Source organism: Blastomyces dermatitidis (genome assembly GCF_000003525.1).
Source record: "Blastomyces dermatitidis ER-3 genomic scaffold supercont1.3, whole genome shotgun sequence".
NCBI classification, from domain to species: Eukaryota; Fungi; Ascomycota; class Eurotiomycetes; order Onygenales; family Ajellomycetaceae; genus Blastomyces; species Blastomyces dermatitidis.
This window is the reverse complement of record NW_025544776.1, coordinates 935,544-949,442: the sequence shown is the minus strand read 5'-3', so window position 1 is coordinate 949,442 and position 13,899 is coordinate 935,544. Positions and strand designations below refer to the sequence as shown.

The window sequence follows — 13,899 nt, the reverse complement described above, 5'->3', positions numbered from 1 at the left end:
TTCTTTTGTAAATGCGCAGCACACGCTTGATTCTTGATCTGATAAGATTCCCCGTTCTGCCGCTCTGAGTCACTCACCGCCTTGTCCTCTGCGAGAATGAATCATCGAAGAAAAATCTTTAGGTCCAGTGAAAAATAATTAAAATAATGAGCAAACACAGAAAGTTTCCGGACTTTCTCCACTAGATATAAATCCTACAAAAAGTAGCGTATATGCGTCAACAAATACTTTACGGCGCATCCTTCATTCCTAAATCCATATCTCAACCGTATTTTGCTCCGGTGCTCAGCAAGGTAGCTCGGTTGTCGACACTCTCCCACTCACCCCTCCTTAAACGCCGTGCGTTCACACCCCGCGACACTTCCTTTTCACCACGGATCCGGCATCAACTTCCTCGCGCAACCATGGCGACAGACTCCGTACCCACCGTGGCTGGGCTTTCAATTCACTCCACCACGAGCGAGGTCTCCAAGTATCCAAATTGCTACCCCGCTGTCAACCCCGTCGACACATACCGCGCGCATATAGCAGAGCTCGTAGCACAGGCGCTTGGAATTGATTCTTTGTTCGTTTACCCAAAAATACAATGGACGAACTCTCTCGAGAAAGGAGATTTGGTTCTGGCGGTATGGTTTACACACACACACACACAAACACACACAAATCACACGTCTCAGCAAAGAAGGCATCTGATATATAGCCTCGGGGGATCTGGCCATCGAAGCTAATTTTGTTGTTTTTGGTTCCCTTTCCTTTCCACTCTAGGTCCCCGCTCTACAAATCAAAGGCAGGAAACCGGCCGAAGTCACAGCACAGCTCGTTGAGAACCTGCCTCCGTCCGACCTCATCGGCACGCCCGTTGTCTCAGGCACACACGTACAGTTCTACTTCAAACCAGAACCCCTCACCAAAACCGTCATCAGCTCTATTCAGAAAAACCGGGCGACATATGGCACCAATGCGAACGTTGGCCTCCGGGACCCCGCTGACCCATCAAAGGGCAAGAAGAAAATCATTGTCGAGTTCTCATCTCCCAATATCGCGAAACCGTTCCACGCGGGCCATCTTCGAAGTACGATTATCGGAGGTTTCTTGGCCAACCTGCATACTGTGATGGGATGGGATGTAGTCAAGATGAACTACCTTGGTGACTGGGGGAAACAATATGGTCTCCTGGCGAATGGCTACGAAAAGTATGGAAATGAGGAGGAACTTGTTAAGGATCCTATTAACCACTTATTCGATGTTTATGTTAAAATAAACAAGGATGTGGCCGAGCAGGAAGGTCCCATTAAGGAGCTCAAGGAGCAGATTAAACAAAAGAAAGAGAAGAATGAGGATACCGCAGAGTTGGAGAAGGACTTGCAAGCCAAGGTTGACGTCAGCTACGATGAAAAGGCGCGTCGATATTTCAAGAGCATGGAAGACGGCGACGAAAGCGCTCTCGCTCTCTGGAGACGATTCCGTGACTTGAGTATCGAGAAGTACAAAGAAACCTATGCCCGCCTCAATATCGACTTCGACCGCTACTCCGGTGAATCACAAATCAAGCCAGAAAGCCTTGCCAAAGCATATGAGTCCATGTCAAAGACGGGGGTCTCGGAGGACTCTGAAGGCGCTGTGATCGTCGATTTCGCCAAGCATGGGGCGAAGAAACTGGGCAAAGCTATCGTAGTCCGAAAGGATGGCACACCTCTTTACCTAACCCGGGATATTGCAGCTATCGTTGAGCGAGATGAAGAATACCACTTCGATAAAATGCTCTACGTCGTTGCTGCCCAACAGGATCTCCATCTTGCACAGCTCTTCAAGGTGACGGAGCTTGTGGGTCGGAAGGATCTAGCAGACCGATGTCAGCATGTCAACTTTGGTATGGTTCGGGGGATGAGCACTCGTAAGGGTACTGTTAAATTCCTCAATGATATCCTCAAGGATGTTGGCGAGAAGATGCACGAGGTGATGAAGAAGAACACTTCCAAGTACGAGCAGGTTGAGAATCCTGAGCAGACCGCTGATATCTTGGGTATCACGTCTGTCATGGTCCAGGACATGAGTGGGAAGCGGTATGTGAAGAAAAATCCCATCTCTTTCTCTTTCTCAATCTTGCTACCCAAGAAACCACCCCAGCCCCACCTTAAACTCCGATCTTGGACAGTTCCTAACATAATATATAATAATCAACAGAATCAACGGCTACGAATTCAACCTAGATGATATGACATCCTTCGAAGGCGACACGGGCCCCTACCTCCAATACGCGCACGCCCGCCTCTGCTCCATGACCCGCAAGGCCGAAATCGACCCGTCCGAGCTGAGCTCCGCAGACCTCAGCCTCCTCACCGAGTCCCATGCCATCGATCTGATCCGGCTACTCGCGTCCTGGCCCGACGTTGTGTTTAACACGACCAAGACGCTCGAGCCCACTACCATTCTGACTTATCTATTCAGAATGACGCACGTGCTCAGCTCGGGCTATGATGTGCTGAAAGTTGTTGGAAGCGAGCCTGAGTTGAAGAAGGCGCGTATGGCGATGTATGATTGTGCGAGACAAGTGTTGCATAACGGGATGCGGTTGTTGGGGTTGAATCCGGTTGAGCGGTAAGATTTTGCCTTCTCCACCTATCTTTTTCTTTTCCCGCTGCTTCGTTATATCCCCTTATCATCGATATTTCCTAAATTGGGTAAATTTTTGCTAATTGATACATATCCTTTCAGAATGTAATGGGCCAATCCAATTTCTCTTGCCCCCTTTTTTTTTTTTCCCCTTGCATGCTCCCCCGGTCACCATTTCGTCGTTTTCACAGGACGGATCTCCTTTCCGATAATAAAGGGTGAAGGAACCAAACCAGCAGCGAGGCGCGAACGAAAAGCCATGCAATTCTCCTATCTCGCGAGGCTACGGTGCAGCAACGCTCGTCAGCAGTGTCCTGTCGATCTAATTCCTATCCTTTTTGTGCGGGTACTTTTTGGCGAGAGAAGCCTTATCCCTCGATGGAGATAGAACTAGAAAGATAAATCTAGATACCATCGCGCACATTAAGATTCACGTTCACGTTCCAACAAACGAGACTAAAGTAACATAAAATTACGTGTCCTAGATCGACATTTGCATATTTTCTTCAGCCGCTCGTTTAGTAGAACCCCGTTTTTTTTTTTTTCCCCATCAACCCTAGAACCTAAACCTCAGAAGATCATAGTTAGACTGTCCCCGCACCGTACTCAACCCTCTCGAGGTGAATAGCAGTTGATTGTTGGTCGGTTCCCACGGCGAAGCTCCCTGGCTCTCTGCGTAACGTAACTATAACAATATAGGCAAAAAGTCATAGGTTGTTCAGACATTTCCGCTGCAACCTCTTGTGTCCATCCACAGTAGTAATCTAGGTAGTAGTAGTAGTAGGGCTAGGACGGAAATTTTATTCCCCAGACATTAAACCTGATGATATCCATGGTCAATTGCCGCGGTGGTAGGTATCGCCCGGGTAGAAGAGATAAAGGTTGTTGTTGAGCAGGCTCCCGAGGTTCCGATCAAGCTCTCGAAAGTGTGTCCGCTTCTCCCTCCCCTGGGAAGCTGCATCCAGAGCATGCATGGTTGGTGGCTGGCAATGATAGCCGGGCGGGGTACGTACGGGGAATGGCGATTTTGAGGACGAGCTTCGCAAGCCTACTGACATGGGAAAGTCTCTCTCTCTCCCTTTTTTCGCAGCTATGGTCCGGGCGATGTTGTTGCGTGTCTCCTGCTTGAGGGTTGGTTAGATAGAGGTTGTAATATATATATATATATATATATATGTCTGCCTAACTTGACTACTACTCAGTGCACCTTATTCCATGCTTAGACAAGATGAAGTATTCAAAGGATCTCGTTTCATTTGGAGGATGACAGGATTGGATCCTGAACAGTGGGTTGTGATATTCAGTAACTTGCTTGTGAGATCAAAACGATGCGGTAGAGCTTCTCATAGGTAACTAACTAACTGTATGAAGATAAAATCCTGGGATACTGAGTATAGTTATAGTTATCATTACTTCTGTATCATTACTTCTGTAGTTAAGTCCGCTATGTGATTTGTGAAGAAAGGATGGAAATTAAAATAAACTCTGTCTAACCTCATGATTGTATGTATGTATTATATCTACTGTGGTCTGATGAGATGCTGGATAGTGTGCCAGATGCCTTTCGAGCTATTATTATTAGTAGTAGTAGTAGTAGTAGTAGTAGTAGTAGTGTGACGTGAATCTGTCGATAGTACTGGTCGCCACGCTCACGCTCATGTTCCCCAGGCCTTAACATACTTATCCTTAGCCTGTCCTGCGAACAAATTCCAACCCCCCCCAGCCCCGGCCTCTTAGCTGCCTCCAGGCTACCATCGCATCGCGGTCCAGGACTGTGGTTCGCTGTTATGACTGGTTGGAATATTCCATTTGGGAGGAGAGGGGAGGGGCAGAGAGGAGGAGGGGTTGCGTTGCGGGGTGGGTGAGTGAGTGAGTGAGTGAGTGGTGTGTTCCGCTGGTGTGGTATGTCAAGAATTAGTCGGATGCCGTTTTCCATGGCCTATATTGTGTGTGTGAAGAGTGAGAGAGAGAGAAAAAGAGAGAAAGGGAGGGAGGGAGGGAGGGTTGAGTGTTGGTTGGGTTGGGAATGGGGAATGGGGAATGGGGATGGGAGAGGAAGGATTGATTTCATCGCTGCCCAATGGTGGGCCGTGGCGCTGGAGACTTTTCCCAGCTCGGATCCCGTTCGTTTCTTGTCGCCTTTACGGAGTAACTAACTAGTTACTTTCTTCATGATCTGTTTCTGTTCATCTTTTTTTTTTTTTTTTTGCAAAACTTTTGTAAAACGCTTGCGGCCCAATGACGAGCCTGATCGCCCATCCCTACCAGCTGCTGGGGCGGTGTCAGCAGGGAAGAAGGAAGCGATTCGGACGGAATGAAATGCTCGCTTCTTCTTTTGCGCTCCGGGAGCTGGTTTTGCGGGATGGACAATCCCATGATTCATTCATCCCATCCATCCATCCATCAATCAGTGGATTGGAATTGAAAGTCATACCAGATATCCCCGATGTTGAGACTGTCCTGTACCCACGGATATCAACGTCCTGGTAACGACTACATCCAGATCCTAAAATATGGCAGGATATGCCAGATCTCTTGGATTACGCAGGTGGTGGTGAGAGGATTGGACAATTAATAATAACAAAACTCAAACGCCAAAAGCCAAAAAGTCCAAAAGCCCAAAAAGCCACTCTATCCCAACCAGCAAGTCAAGTCTGCCGGCCAGGCTCAGCCAGCCCGCCAACCCAAGTTGAACCATCCCGCCCGGTATTCCATCCTGGCATCCTGGATCTAATGGTGGATAGATAGATAGGAGAATTCTGCGTCTCCCCCGTGATCCATGATCCCTGATCCATTCATATTCATTCATTTCATCTTTCTTCCTCCCCAACATCACACTGAGGGTAGTGGTGGCTAATGAAGATGTGATGATGTGCGGTGCGGCTGCATCAGAGATAGATCATCTCATCGCCGTTAGATATATATATATATTTTTTTTTCGCCCCGCGCTGACATCACCGGCTTGATAACCACCCCTAGGATTTTACGTTAGTAACTAGTTTACCCGCCGGAGCAACGATCTCGCTACATTCTATTTCTATCTAACTACTCCGTAGTTAGGCATGGAATCAAAAAATATATATATCAAAAGAGTAGCAACCCAACCCGAAATTTGACCGTGCGGCAATAACTACTAATAATGTCATCATCGTCTCATTCCAATTTTACCCTTTTTCCAGTCCGTCTTGTCTAACCCCCCCCCCCCCCCTCTCCCCCTTTGCGCACTTCCGCAACCCCCAAAAGGGGGCAATGGATGTTGTTGCATTCTTTCGATCTCTCCGGTCCAAAAGTGGAACTTGGAGACCAATCTCTAATTATCTATAGACAGGGAATTCTAACTACCTTTTTTCTTTCTTTCTTTCTTTCTTTCTTTCTTCTCATATGTAACCATCATGCAAAACTGCTCACCGGCAGTGGGGATGACGCAAAAGATAACCAGAGCTTTGGAGGGGAAAAAAAAAAAAAAAAAAAAAAAAAAAAAAAAAGGGCTAACTAAATGTTTTGCCTGTGAGCTGAGCTGAGCTGCCCTTTGCGAATTGCGATGCGATACTCTTCTATATTAATATTATGTGTGCCCCTCCATCGCACCATATCCCGTCCGTCCGTCCCCCCCCTCCCCCTCCATTTATTTAAATTTATTTATTTTTGCTTGTTGAATATTTTTCATTTATTTTTCATTTCTTTGTTTGTTTTAAAAAAGAAAAAAATTCACTTCCCTTTTCATGCGCGCGATGCCCAATGATGACGCGTTTCCATTTATTTATTTATTTATTTTTATATATTTATATTATTTTACACTCCCTTCAGCTCGGCAGTATTCCAGTAAGTTATTTGATTTATCCGTCAAGAGGAAGAAGGAGGAGGAGGGGGGGGGGGCGCGGAAGGGAAGAGAGGAGAGAAGAGCCGGATATTCAACCTCTCATATAGGGTTTTTCTTTGAATATATAACTATAACTATATATAATAAGTTAGATGTTTTAATGATAAAGGAGAGAGAAGATGGCATCATATATTTTTTCCCCAGTCGATTGCTCGATTGCCTCTCTTCCCGCGAAAGGGGGAAACAAATAATAATAATAATAATAATAATAATAATAATAATAATAAACCACCCCTCCCCCCTGTCAACCAACTCTCCACTTAATATGATGCAGCCTGGCGGATTTTTGAAAATGGGTTTTTTTTGTAAACAAAAAAACAAAAAAAAAAAAAAAAAAAAGAGGAAGAGTCACTCACCACCTAGTGCTGGTGGTTGGAATGCGAAGGACAAGATTACATGATTAATATTGATTGCCTTATTGCCTTCTCTCCCTGCGTCTCCCTTGAGATGAGGATGGATGGAGCATTTGAATTGGATTTTTTTTTTTCTTTTTATTTATTTTTTTTTCTTCCTTTTTATTTTTTATTTTTATTTTTATTTATTTTGCCGGCTGACTCAGAGCTTGATTGTTGTTGTTGTTGCTGTTGTTCACTGAGATGAATGCAACGCGAAACATAGTTTTTAAGCGTTCCATATTTTATATTTAACGCCTTTGGAGCCATGGATCATGTAACTTCGGTTTGCGGGTAGCAAAAACTTAAAAAAAGTAAACAATTTGTATAGGATGACTTATGATATGATTACTATTTATTTTGTTCTGTGTGACAGTAGAGGTATTTAAAGGGGAAGATAACATATATTATAGTAATAAGAATAATAGACACCTTGGGACATGAGGAGATGTTTCAGCAGCCGTGGGCGATGCGTGTATTACTCGTCGCTGCTTGGTTAACACCAATGCTGATACAGGAAATGTCAGGGATGGGATGGGATGGGGATGGATGATTTTCAGGCAGGCGGTTGAACTTGACGTTTGAAAAATAAAAAGAGATAACATGGAAATAATACAAAAATATAAGTTAAGCGATAGAGAAGAAGAGCGTAAAATGTCAAAAGAAGGAGAAGAATAAAGAAGAATAAAGAAGAATAAAGAAAAGGAAGTAAATAATAAGTTAGCATTTGCGAGATTGATGCCTGACGGGAAATTTTTAAATCTTGTGCGCACACGATAAAGAAAAGAATCGCAAGATAAGAAAGAAGTATAAGAATAAGAATAAGAATAAAAGAATAAGACATATTTAACTTATTACTCCAAAGAAAGGACCCTCGGCGGGATTGTCCCGCTGATATTTATTCTGATAACGAGTCATCAGCAAGCCGGTAACTGTTCTTTTTGTTCTTTTTGTTCTTTTTCATCTCTTGCTATTATTTTTTACTTTCCTTGTGTGTGTCCCGTGGCTGATTTCGTCCTTCTCCTCGTCTTTCCTGCTTCCGTCCCCCCTTTTGTGTGTCTGCCTCCAATCCCTTCTTCTTCTTCTTCTTCTTCTCCTCCTCCTCCTCCTCCTCTTCTCTTCTTCTCTCCTCCATCTCCATCTCCATCCTCTCACCCTTACCACTATTATTATTGTTATTATTATCCTCTCCCTGCCTTTCTCGAGTCTGCGTCAAACACGACAACCGTCCTGCTGCCGTCATCCCCGTCCTTGTCCTCGTCCTCGTCCTTGTCTTCCATCGCCTCTCCATCGCCAACCACGACTCCCGTGTGCGACGTTCAGCTCTGCGCAACGCCCACTCTGAACCGTTTTGCCCTCTTCCAACTGCAACCACACCACCGCGCTTTGCCTGTCTCCCGTCGCCATTCGTATATTCCTCATACCATTGATCGCTCGTCTCCAGCGTCGACTTTTTTGCAGCCCGCACCTCGCACCTGGCACCTCGCATCCTCTAGGTTCTACTCCAAATCAATCGCCCAACGGCCTCCCCGAGTTCACCCCCAACGCTATCTAATCGCTAAGCCCGCCTTTTTTCCTCACCTATCCTATCCCTCCGCTATCGATAACGAACTGCCACTACATAATACCACCAAAAGAAAAAGAAAAAAAGAAATAAGAGACGGGCAGGGATAACTATCTGCTCCTCCTTCGTCGTCATCTTCTTCTTTTCTCCTCACACCCCAAACACACACACACACACACACACACACACACACACTCTCTCTCTCTCTCTCTCGGGACCACATTTCCCTTCCAACCATTCGCACTAAAACCTGCATTTCCAACCAACCATTCCCGGGCCCCGAATTCCAGACTGTCCAACCGGATCTGGTGATCTCGGTTACCCCACTGCAGGAATCTCTCGCCTCCAAGACAGCCCTGGACAACACGCACCGCACCGCACCGCATCGCACCACCAAATTTCTTCCCTCGTCGCCTGAAAAATATCCGGCTGGGCTTTGTAGAATTGAATTCCCGCCCTCGTCGTCCTGTTGCTAGTCCGCTTTCGTTAACTATTTGTCTTTGATCGGGTTCCGTCTGCAAAATATCCCATCCCGAGTTGTCATCATCCCTGCTGCTGGCATCTTCTTTTTGCTCTCCTAGATAGACAACGTGCAGCCCTTCCTCCAAAAAAGAAAAACGTCGAAAAAGTCGTTTCTTAAAGGGAAGAATAAAAAGATACAAAGGGAAGAAGAAAGAAGTTGATGTACTATCCGTCATATTTTCTTTCTTTACCTTTGTTTTTCATCGACTTCTGTCTGCTCCGCTGCCCAGTTAGTGTCTGAGCTTGTCCTTGCAGCCCCTCCACTTCTTCGACTATTCCCTCAAGACTTCGATGGAGCACTTGACTGTCTCAGTGGATTCCCTCTCAGAGCTGAAATTCAGAGCCACTGTGTACAGGTGAAACAAATTCGCCTAGCCCCGTGTCAAGTTTTGCCCTTCTTTCCTGTCATTAATTAATTACGTCATATTTTTCTTCCTTTTTTTAAAAAAAATTTCCATTCACTCCTTTCGGCCTGGCGATACCCAAATCGACATTATCTTGAATAACAAAAAAGAAACGAAAAGAAAAGAAGAGAGAAGAGAAGACACAACAAGTGGGGTGGAGGAAGAATAAAGGGAAAAAAAACGGAGTCGACCTATATATATATATATATATATATTTAATACGGCATTTTTGGAGTTCTCAAGGAAACGAATTAGTAGTTTCGCGCTAGTCCGAAGTGTTTGTTGGCAAATCCAAGTTGTTGCAACACCAGGGATAAAAAGAGAGAACAGCGTTGCCACGCAGCTGTCTTGGTCGAGAACGATTCGACGGTTCGTCGAGAGTCCCAGTCTGGGTCAACATTCATCGAGCCAACGGGACCCTCCCGAGCGAACCATACCTGCAAGCCCCACCAAACCTCGACAGTCGAGTCATGGCTTCCAGGAATTCTCAGCAATCGTACGCTGCCTTCTTCGAAGATTTTGATGAGGATGCCAACGTTACCATTCCAGAGACTCGCACCGTTGCCAACGCTTCTGTCAAAAGATCGAAGGCCGATATTCAACAGTCAGGCACTAGTACTGACGGTGCGAGCGACTCGGGATACTCCAGCCGAACAGCAGCCACTGTTGGCAGTGCTGATTCACTCCCCACGGGGAAGAAAACTCCTCCTTTTATTCAGCTGGACACTGTCATCGCCAATAGGGATATCGAACGCGTGAGAGGCCGTCCCGACGACAGAGAAAGAGAGAAATCAAAATCCAGGGGGAAGGATAGGGAATCAAGAGAAACCCATCACTCCTCTTCTTCTAGCGGAGCAACGATGCACACAATAACAGGTGTGCACAGAAGCTCCAGCAGACCTGCTCCCAAGCGGTCCTCGTCCAAGGCAAGAAAATGGGAATCCACCCATGGACGCCATGCCCCCGATACCTGCCTGGATTGTGACCAATATGGATACCACCATATGCCTATGGGGCCCCCTCCTCTTCCTGACCCTCATCCGGCCGATTACGGTTCCTATATGCATTCCCAATCTCATGGCTACGACATTCCCTCATCTCCTCATCCTCAGTCATACCATTATCCACCTATCGTTAGTCAGGAAATCGTATCATCTCGTCGCGACCGTTCGAATTCTTATCACCAGAGTCGGCCCATGAGTTTCCACTCAGGGACTATGCCAGACATGAATATGTACATGCATATGGTTCCTCAAACCCCTGCCTACGAACAACATGGGCCCCCAATATCCGCATCCGCATACGCCCACTATATGCAGCCGTATATGTCCAACGGACCTGTTGCCCCTCCCCTCCCGTCTCATATGGCATATGAGTCCGCCCCACCGCCTAATTTCGAACGACCACGAGCCGCGTCCACCTCCCGATCGCCTGAAAAACCAACTGGCAGACGGGCTTCAATGTACGGGACACCAGTGGTAGAATACCCACATTCACCCTCCACCCATCGTAGCGAAGATCTACACCGACAGCCTTCTTCTCGGGAAGTTCGTGCCCGCCGCGAGTCAGTGTCTCAACCGTCGACATACGACCCTGATGAAGATTTCTACCGCATGCCACCACCCCCAGTCCCCAAGAGCAAACCCCCTCCCCAAGTCATCATCCCCCCTCGTCGACCATCTGCCCGCAAAGCGGCCACTGCAACATCTACCCCAACCACGTCACGGCGCCCAGAGGGCATCGATATGGATGACCTTCGCGCAGCCCTACCTCCAAGCCGACTAGGCAGAAAGAAGTCCAGAGACGCCGTCCTATCCGAGCGACGACCCAGTGCACCCGGCAAAGCAGGCATCAGAACCACCTCTTACCACGACCCCGGACGAGCTGCCAGGATTTCAATCGAACACAGTCGCCGCCGCTCATCAGTCTATGGCCTAGAACAGCCCAAGGACTTCGACCAAAAGCAACGTGAGGCAGAAGAATACCAATCCTCCCGAACTTCCCGCGCCACCCCGCTCACACTAGACACCCTCGTGAAATCCCGACGCAGCCACCGCGCCGACAGCGACAGCGGCAGCCTCCGCACCCGCACCGACAGCAGCCGTGGCAGCGACGTCAAGACCAAGAGTGGCATCAGTCGGCCCGAGGACGATGAGATCACAGTGATGATTGGCGGGCTCAGGATCGGGGTTCCCAAAGACAACATTGATCGGCAGGTCATCAATTTACGATCTGGCGAGGAAGGGTCTTTGGAGGTGAATATCGAAGGGCGGAGACCAAAGCGGTATTTCCTCTCGCGCTCGGAGTCACTTAGTGGCTCGCGGAGAGATATTGAGGAGAGTAGACGCCTTCGCCAGGATTCGTCTTCTGATCGGGCGAGTAGGCGCTCGAGCCGCTCTGGGTACAGTGGAAGAGGCCTGTTGGAGTCGTAAGCCCTGCCTGGGCTGCATATATGCTTTACAGCAAAACGATTACTACCTGCTGTTTTTACCTTTTTGCCGGTTTTAATGGTTTTTCTTGATTTTCAAAAAACGCATTGAAAAAAAAGCTTAGGGTTTAATGCTATATTTTATCGCATTTCCAAATACTTTTTTACTTTTCCTTCTCGCGCGGGGGGGGGGGGAATTTACCGCGTTTGCGAAAAAAAAAATACAAAAAGCGAAAAAGAAGGAAAGGGAAATCACTTTTGGCAAAAGACAAAAATGGGAGGCCTGGTCGGTTTTTTGGAAAAACCATCAAAAGTTTTTTGTTTTTTGCGGGAAAAAAATATTTGTTATGTCTAACGTGCTCTCTTCTTTTTCTTTTGCTTCTCTTTCTATTGCTATATATCCCCCTTTTTTGATTTGAAAGCAAGCGATGATGTCACGAAAAAAATCATGTACCTGAAAACTCCCCTTTTGTTATGTCTTCATTCTTAACTTTGATCATGCTTACTTTCTGCAGTTCTGGTTATTTCCTCTCCAATCATCGCCTTCATTTATCACTGATGCTTTTCTTGTGTTATTCATCTTTTTCTTTTTCACTTCATCCTTCACACCTGCGCTCTATTTTATTCTTTTTCTTTTTCTGGATTCTTATCATTTTCTCACGATTTGGGTGATTTATTTTGATATTTTGCATTTCTTTTGCATATGTGCATGATTGGAACTTTTGTTTTTGATTTATTGCCCACCTCACCCCCGCCTTACTACCCCTATTTACACCTACCTACGTAGGCTACGTGCGATTCACTCAATCCCTACTCAGCTTCTCTCCCTCTTCCACCTCTATCTACTTCCCTATCCGATCCCCTAAAAAATGTCCCGTTACCCCTTTTTTGTTGCCCATCGCATCTTTACTCCCTACTCCCCATTTTTCTTTTGATTTTTTATTAATTTATTTATGTTGCTGTGTACTCTCATTTGTCTGAGCGCTGGCGGAGGTTTGAATCATGTTAATTAATGATCTGTACGATTTTCAACGATTTGGTTTTTTTCATTTTTCATTTTTCATTTTTCATTTTTTGTTTGTTTTGGTTTTTTACAATGAATGGCGATTTATTATTATTTATTACTATTATTTTCTGGCTTCCGTTTTTCTTCCCCTCTTGTCATCATCTTCACTTTTTAATCATTAACGCCCAACTACTCTCATATATAATAAGCGTTTCTTTTTCCCTCTGCTTGTTTTATCCATTTCATTTCATCCCTTGCTCTTATTCATTGTTTGACTCTAGCGAATTTGCTTGCTATTCTTTTCATACAATCCTATTATTCTCTGCTAAATCTTTTCTTTCTTTCTTTCTTTCTTTCTTTTTTTTTTTTTAACTCTCAAGCTTCTTTTCGTCCGATTTCTGATTTCCGATTTCCAATTGCCAAGTTCCATTTTCCCCCCTTCCCCTGCGAGCGCCGTTATTATTCTTGCTTCCTATTATTCTTCTCCTTGTTTCTTGTTTACATTTCCTAATGAGCGGGTTTAAGCGTCCGGATGGCTAGGAGGGGTGAAGAGGGTTTTACAAACCTCCCTCCTGTCCCCCTCTCCCACATCAATCCCCATTTGATTCGAGCAAGCAGTGCTCCAAATTCTTACTACCCCGCGGCTTACGCTCCTTGCTCAGTCTTTTATTTGAAGCTGGATATTTTGTCCCCTTTTATATTCATTATGTTCTATACCCCCTTTTTGTTTTTTTTTTTTCCTTTTCTTTTTCATATTTTTCACCCCTGTTGCTTCTACCCCTTAATTTGTTCATTTTCTTTATATTCTTTTCTTAGTGAATTTCTGTATAATGTAGGGTAGTCTCAATTTATTATTACTTTTCTTTCACTGTTTTTCATGAAAACTGCTTCTCTTCAAACTTTATAGAAATTCTCTTAACTACATTTTTTCCAATGGCTGAGATTGAACTTCCCGCACTTATCCACAGTTGTAAATCCGGCCCAGATCTGCGCTAACCATAAACGGACGATCTGGCCAGAGTCACGTGTTGGGTACCACATGCTGACATACGCAACGTTGTCCCGCGCAACGGGCTGATGTAAACAAAAA

At 45.7% G+C, this 13,899-nt stretch overlaps 3 protein-coding genes across 4 annotated transcripts; 2 read left to right on the top strand and 1 right to left on the bottom strand.

The window, feature by feature from the left end:
- Positions 1–151: 151 nt before the first annotated feature.
- Positions 152–3,791, top strand: BDCG_02617 (arginyl-tRNA synthetase). Its single transcript, XM_045418163.1, has 4 exons — positions 152–626; positions 766–2,063; positions 2,185–2,598; positions 2,716–3,791. The coding sequence occupies exons 1-4, from the start codon at positions 213–215 to the stop codon at positions 2,720–2,722; spliced, it is 2,133 nt and encodes a 710-aa protein (XP_045274803.1). The 5' UTR covers positions 152–212; the 3' UTR covers positions 2,723–3,791.
- Positions 3,792–7,858: 4,067 nt separating this feature from the next.
- BDCG_02615 lies at positions 7,859–9,627 on the bottom strand (the record flags this gene model as incomplete). Of its 2 annotated transcripts, XM_045418162.1 has the most annotated exons (3): positions 9,163–9,627; positions 8,641–8,915; positions 7,859–8,377 (listed from the first exon to the last, which is right to left on the bottom strand). In XM_045418162.1, the coding sequence occupies exons 1-3, from the start codon at positions 9,173–9,175 to the stop codon at positions 7,859–7,861; spliced, it is 807 nt and encodes a 268-aa protein (XP_045280112.1). In that variant the 5' UTR covers positions 9,176–9,627. The 2 variants fall into 2 exon arrangements, with proteins under 2 accessions (XP_045280112.1, XP_045274802.1); XM_045418161.1 differs by having other exon boundaries at positions 8,641–9,535.
- Positions 9,628–9,829: 202 nt separating this feature from the next.
- BDCG_02614 (uncharacterized protein) lies at positions 9,830–13,743 on the top strand. Its single transcript, XM_045418160.1, has one exon. It carries the CDS (start codon positions 9,846–9,848, stop codon positions 11,805–11,807), a length of 1,962 nt encoding a protein of 653 aa, XP_045274801.1. The 5' UTR covers positions 9,830–9,845; the 3' UTR covers positions 11,808–13,743.
- Positions 13,744–13,899: the final 156 nt, after the last annotated feature.

What these genes read in the sequence shown, in the direction of transcription:
- BDCG_02614 (XM_045418160.1), top strand. Translation starts at nt 9,846, where the DNA reads ATGGCTTCCAGGAATTCTCAGCAATCGTACGCTGCCTTCTTCGAAGAT.
- BDCG_02617 (XM_045418163.1), top strand. Translation starts at nt 213, where the DNA reads ATGCGTCAACAAATACTTTACGGCGCATCCTTCATTCCTAAATCCATA. An exon ending in AAGGAGATTTGGTTCTGGCG is followed by an intron (nt 627 to 765) that starts GTATGGTTTACA and finishes TTTCCACTCTAG; the next exon opens with GTCCCCGCTCTACAAATCAA. An exon ending in CAGGACATGAGTGGGAAGCG is followed by an intron (nt 2,064 to 2,184) that starts GTATGTGAAGAA and finishes AATAATCAACAG; the next exon opens with AATCAACGGCTACGAATTCA.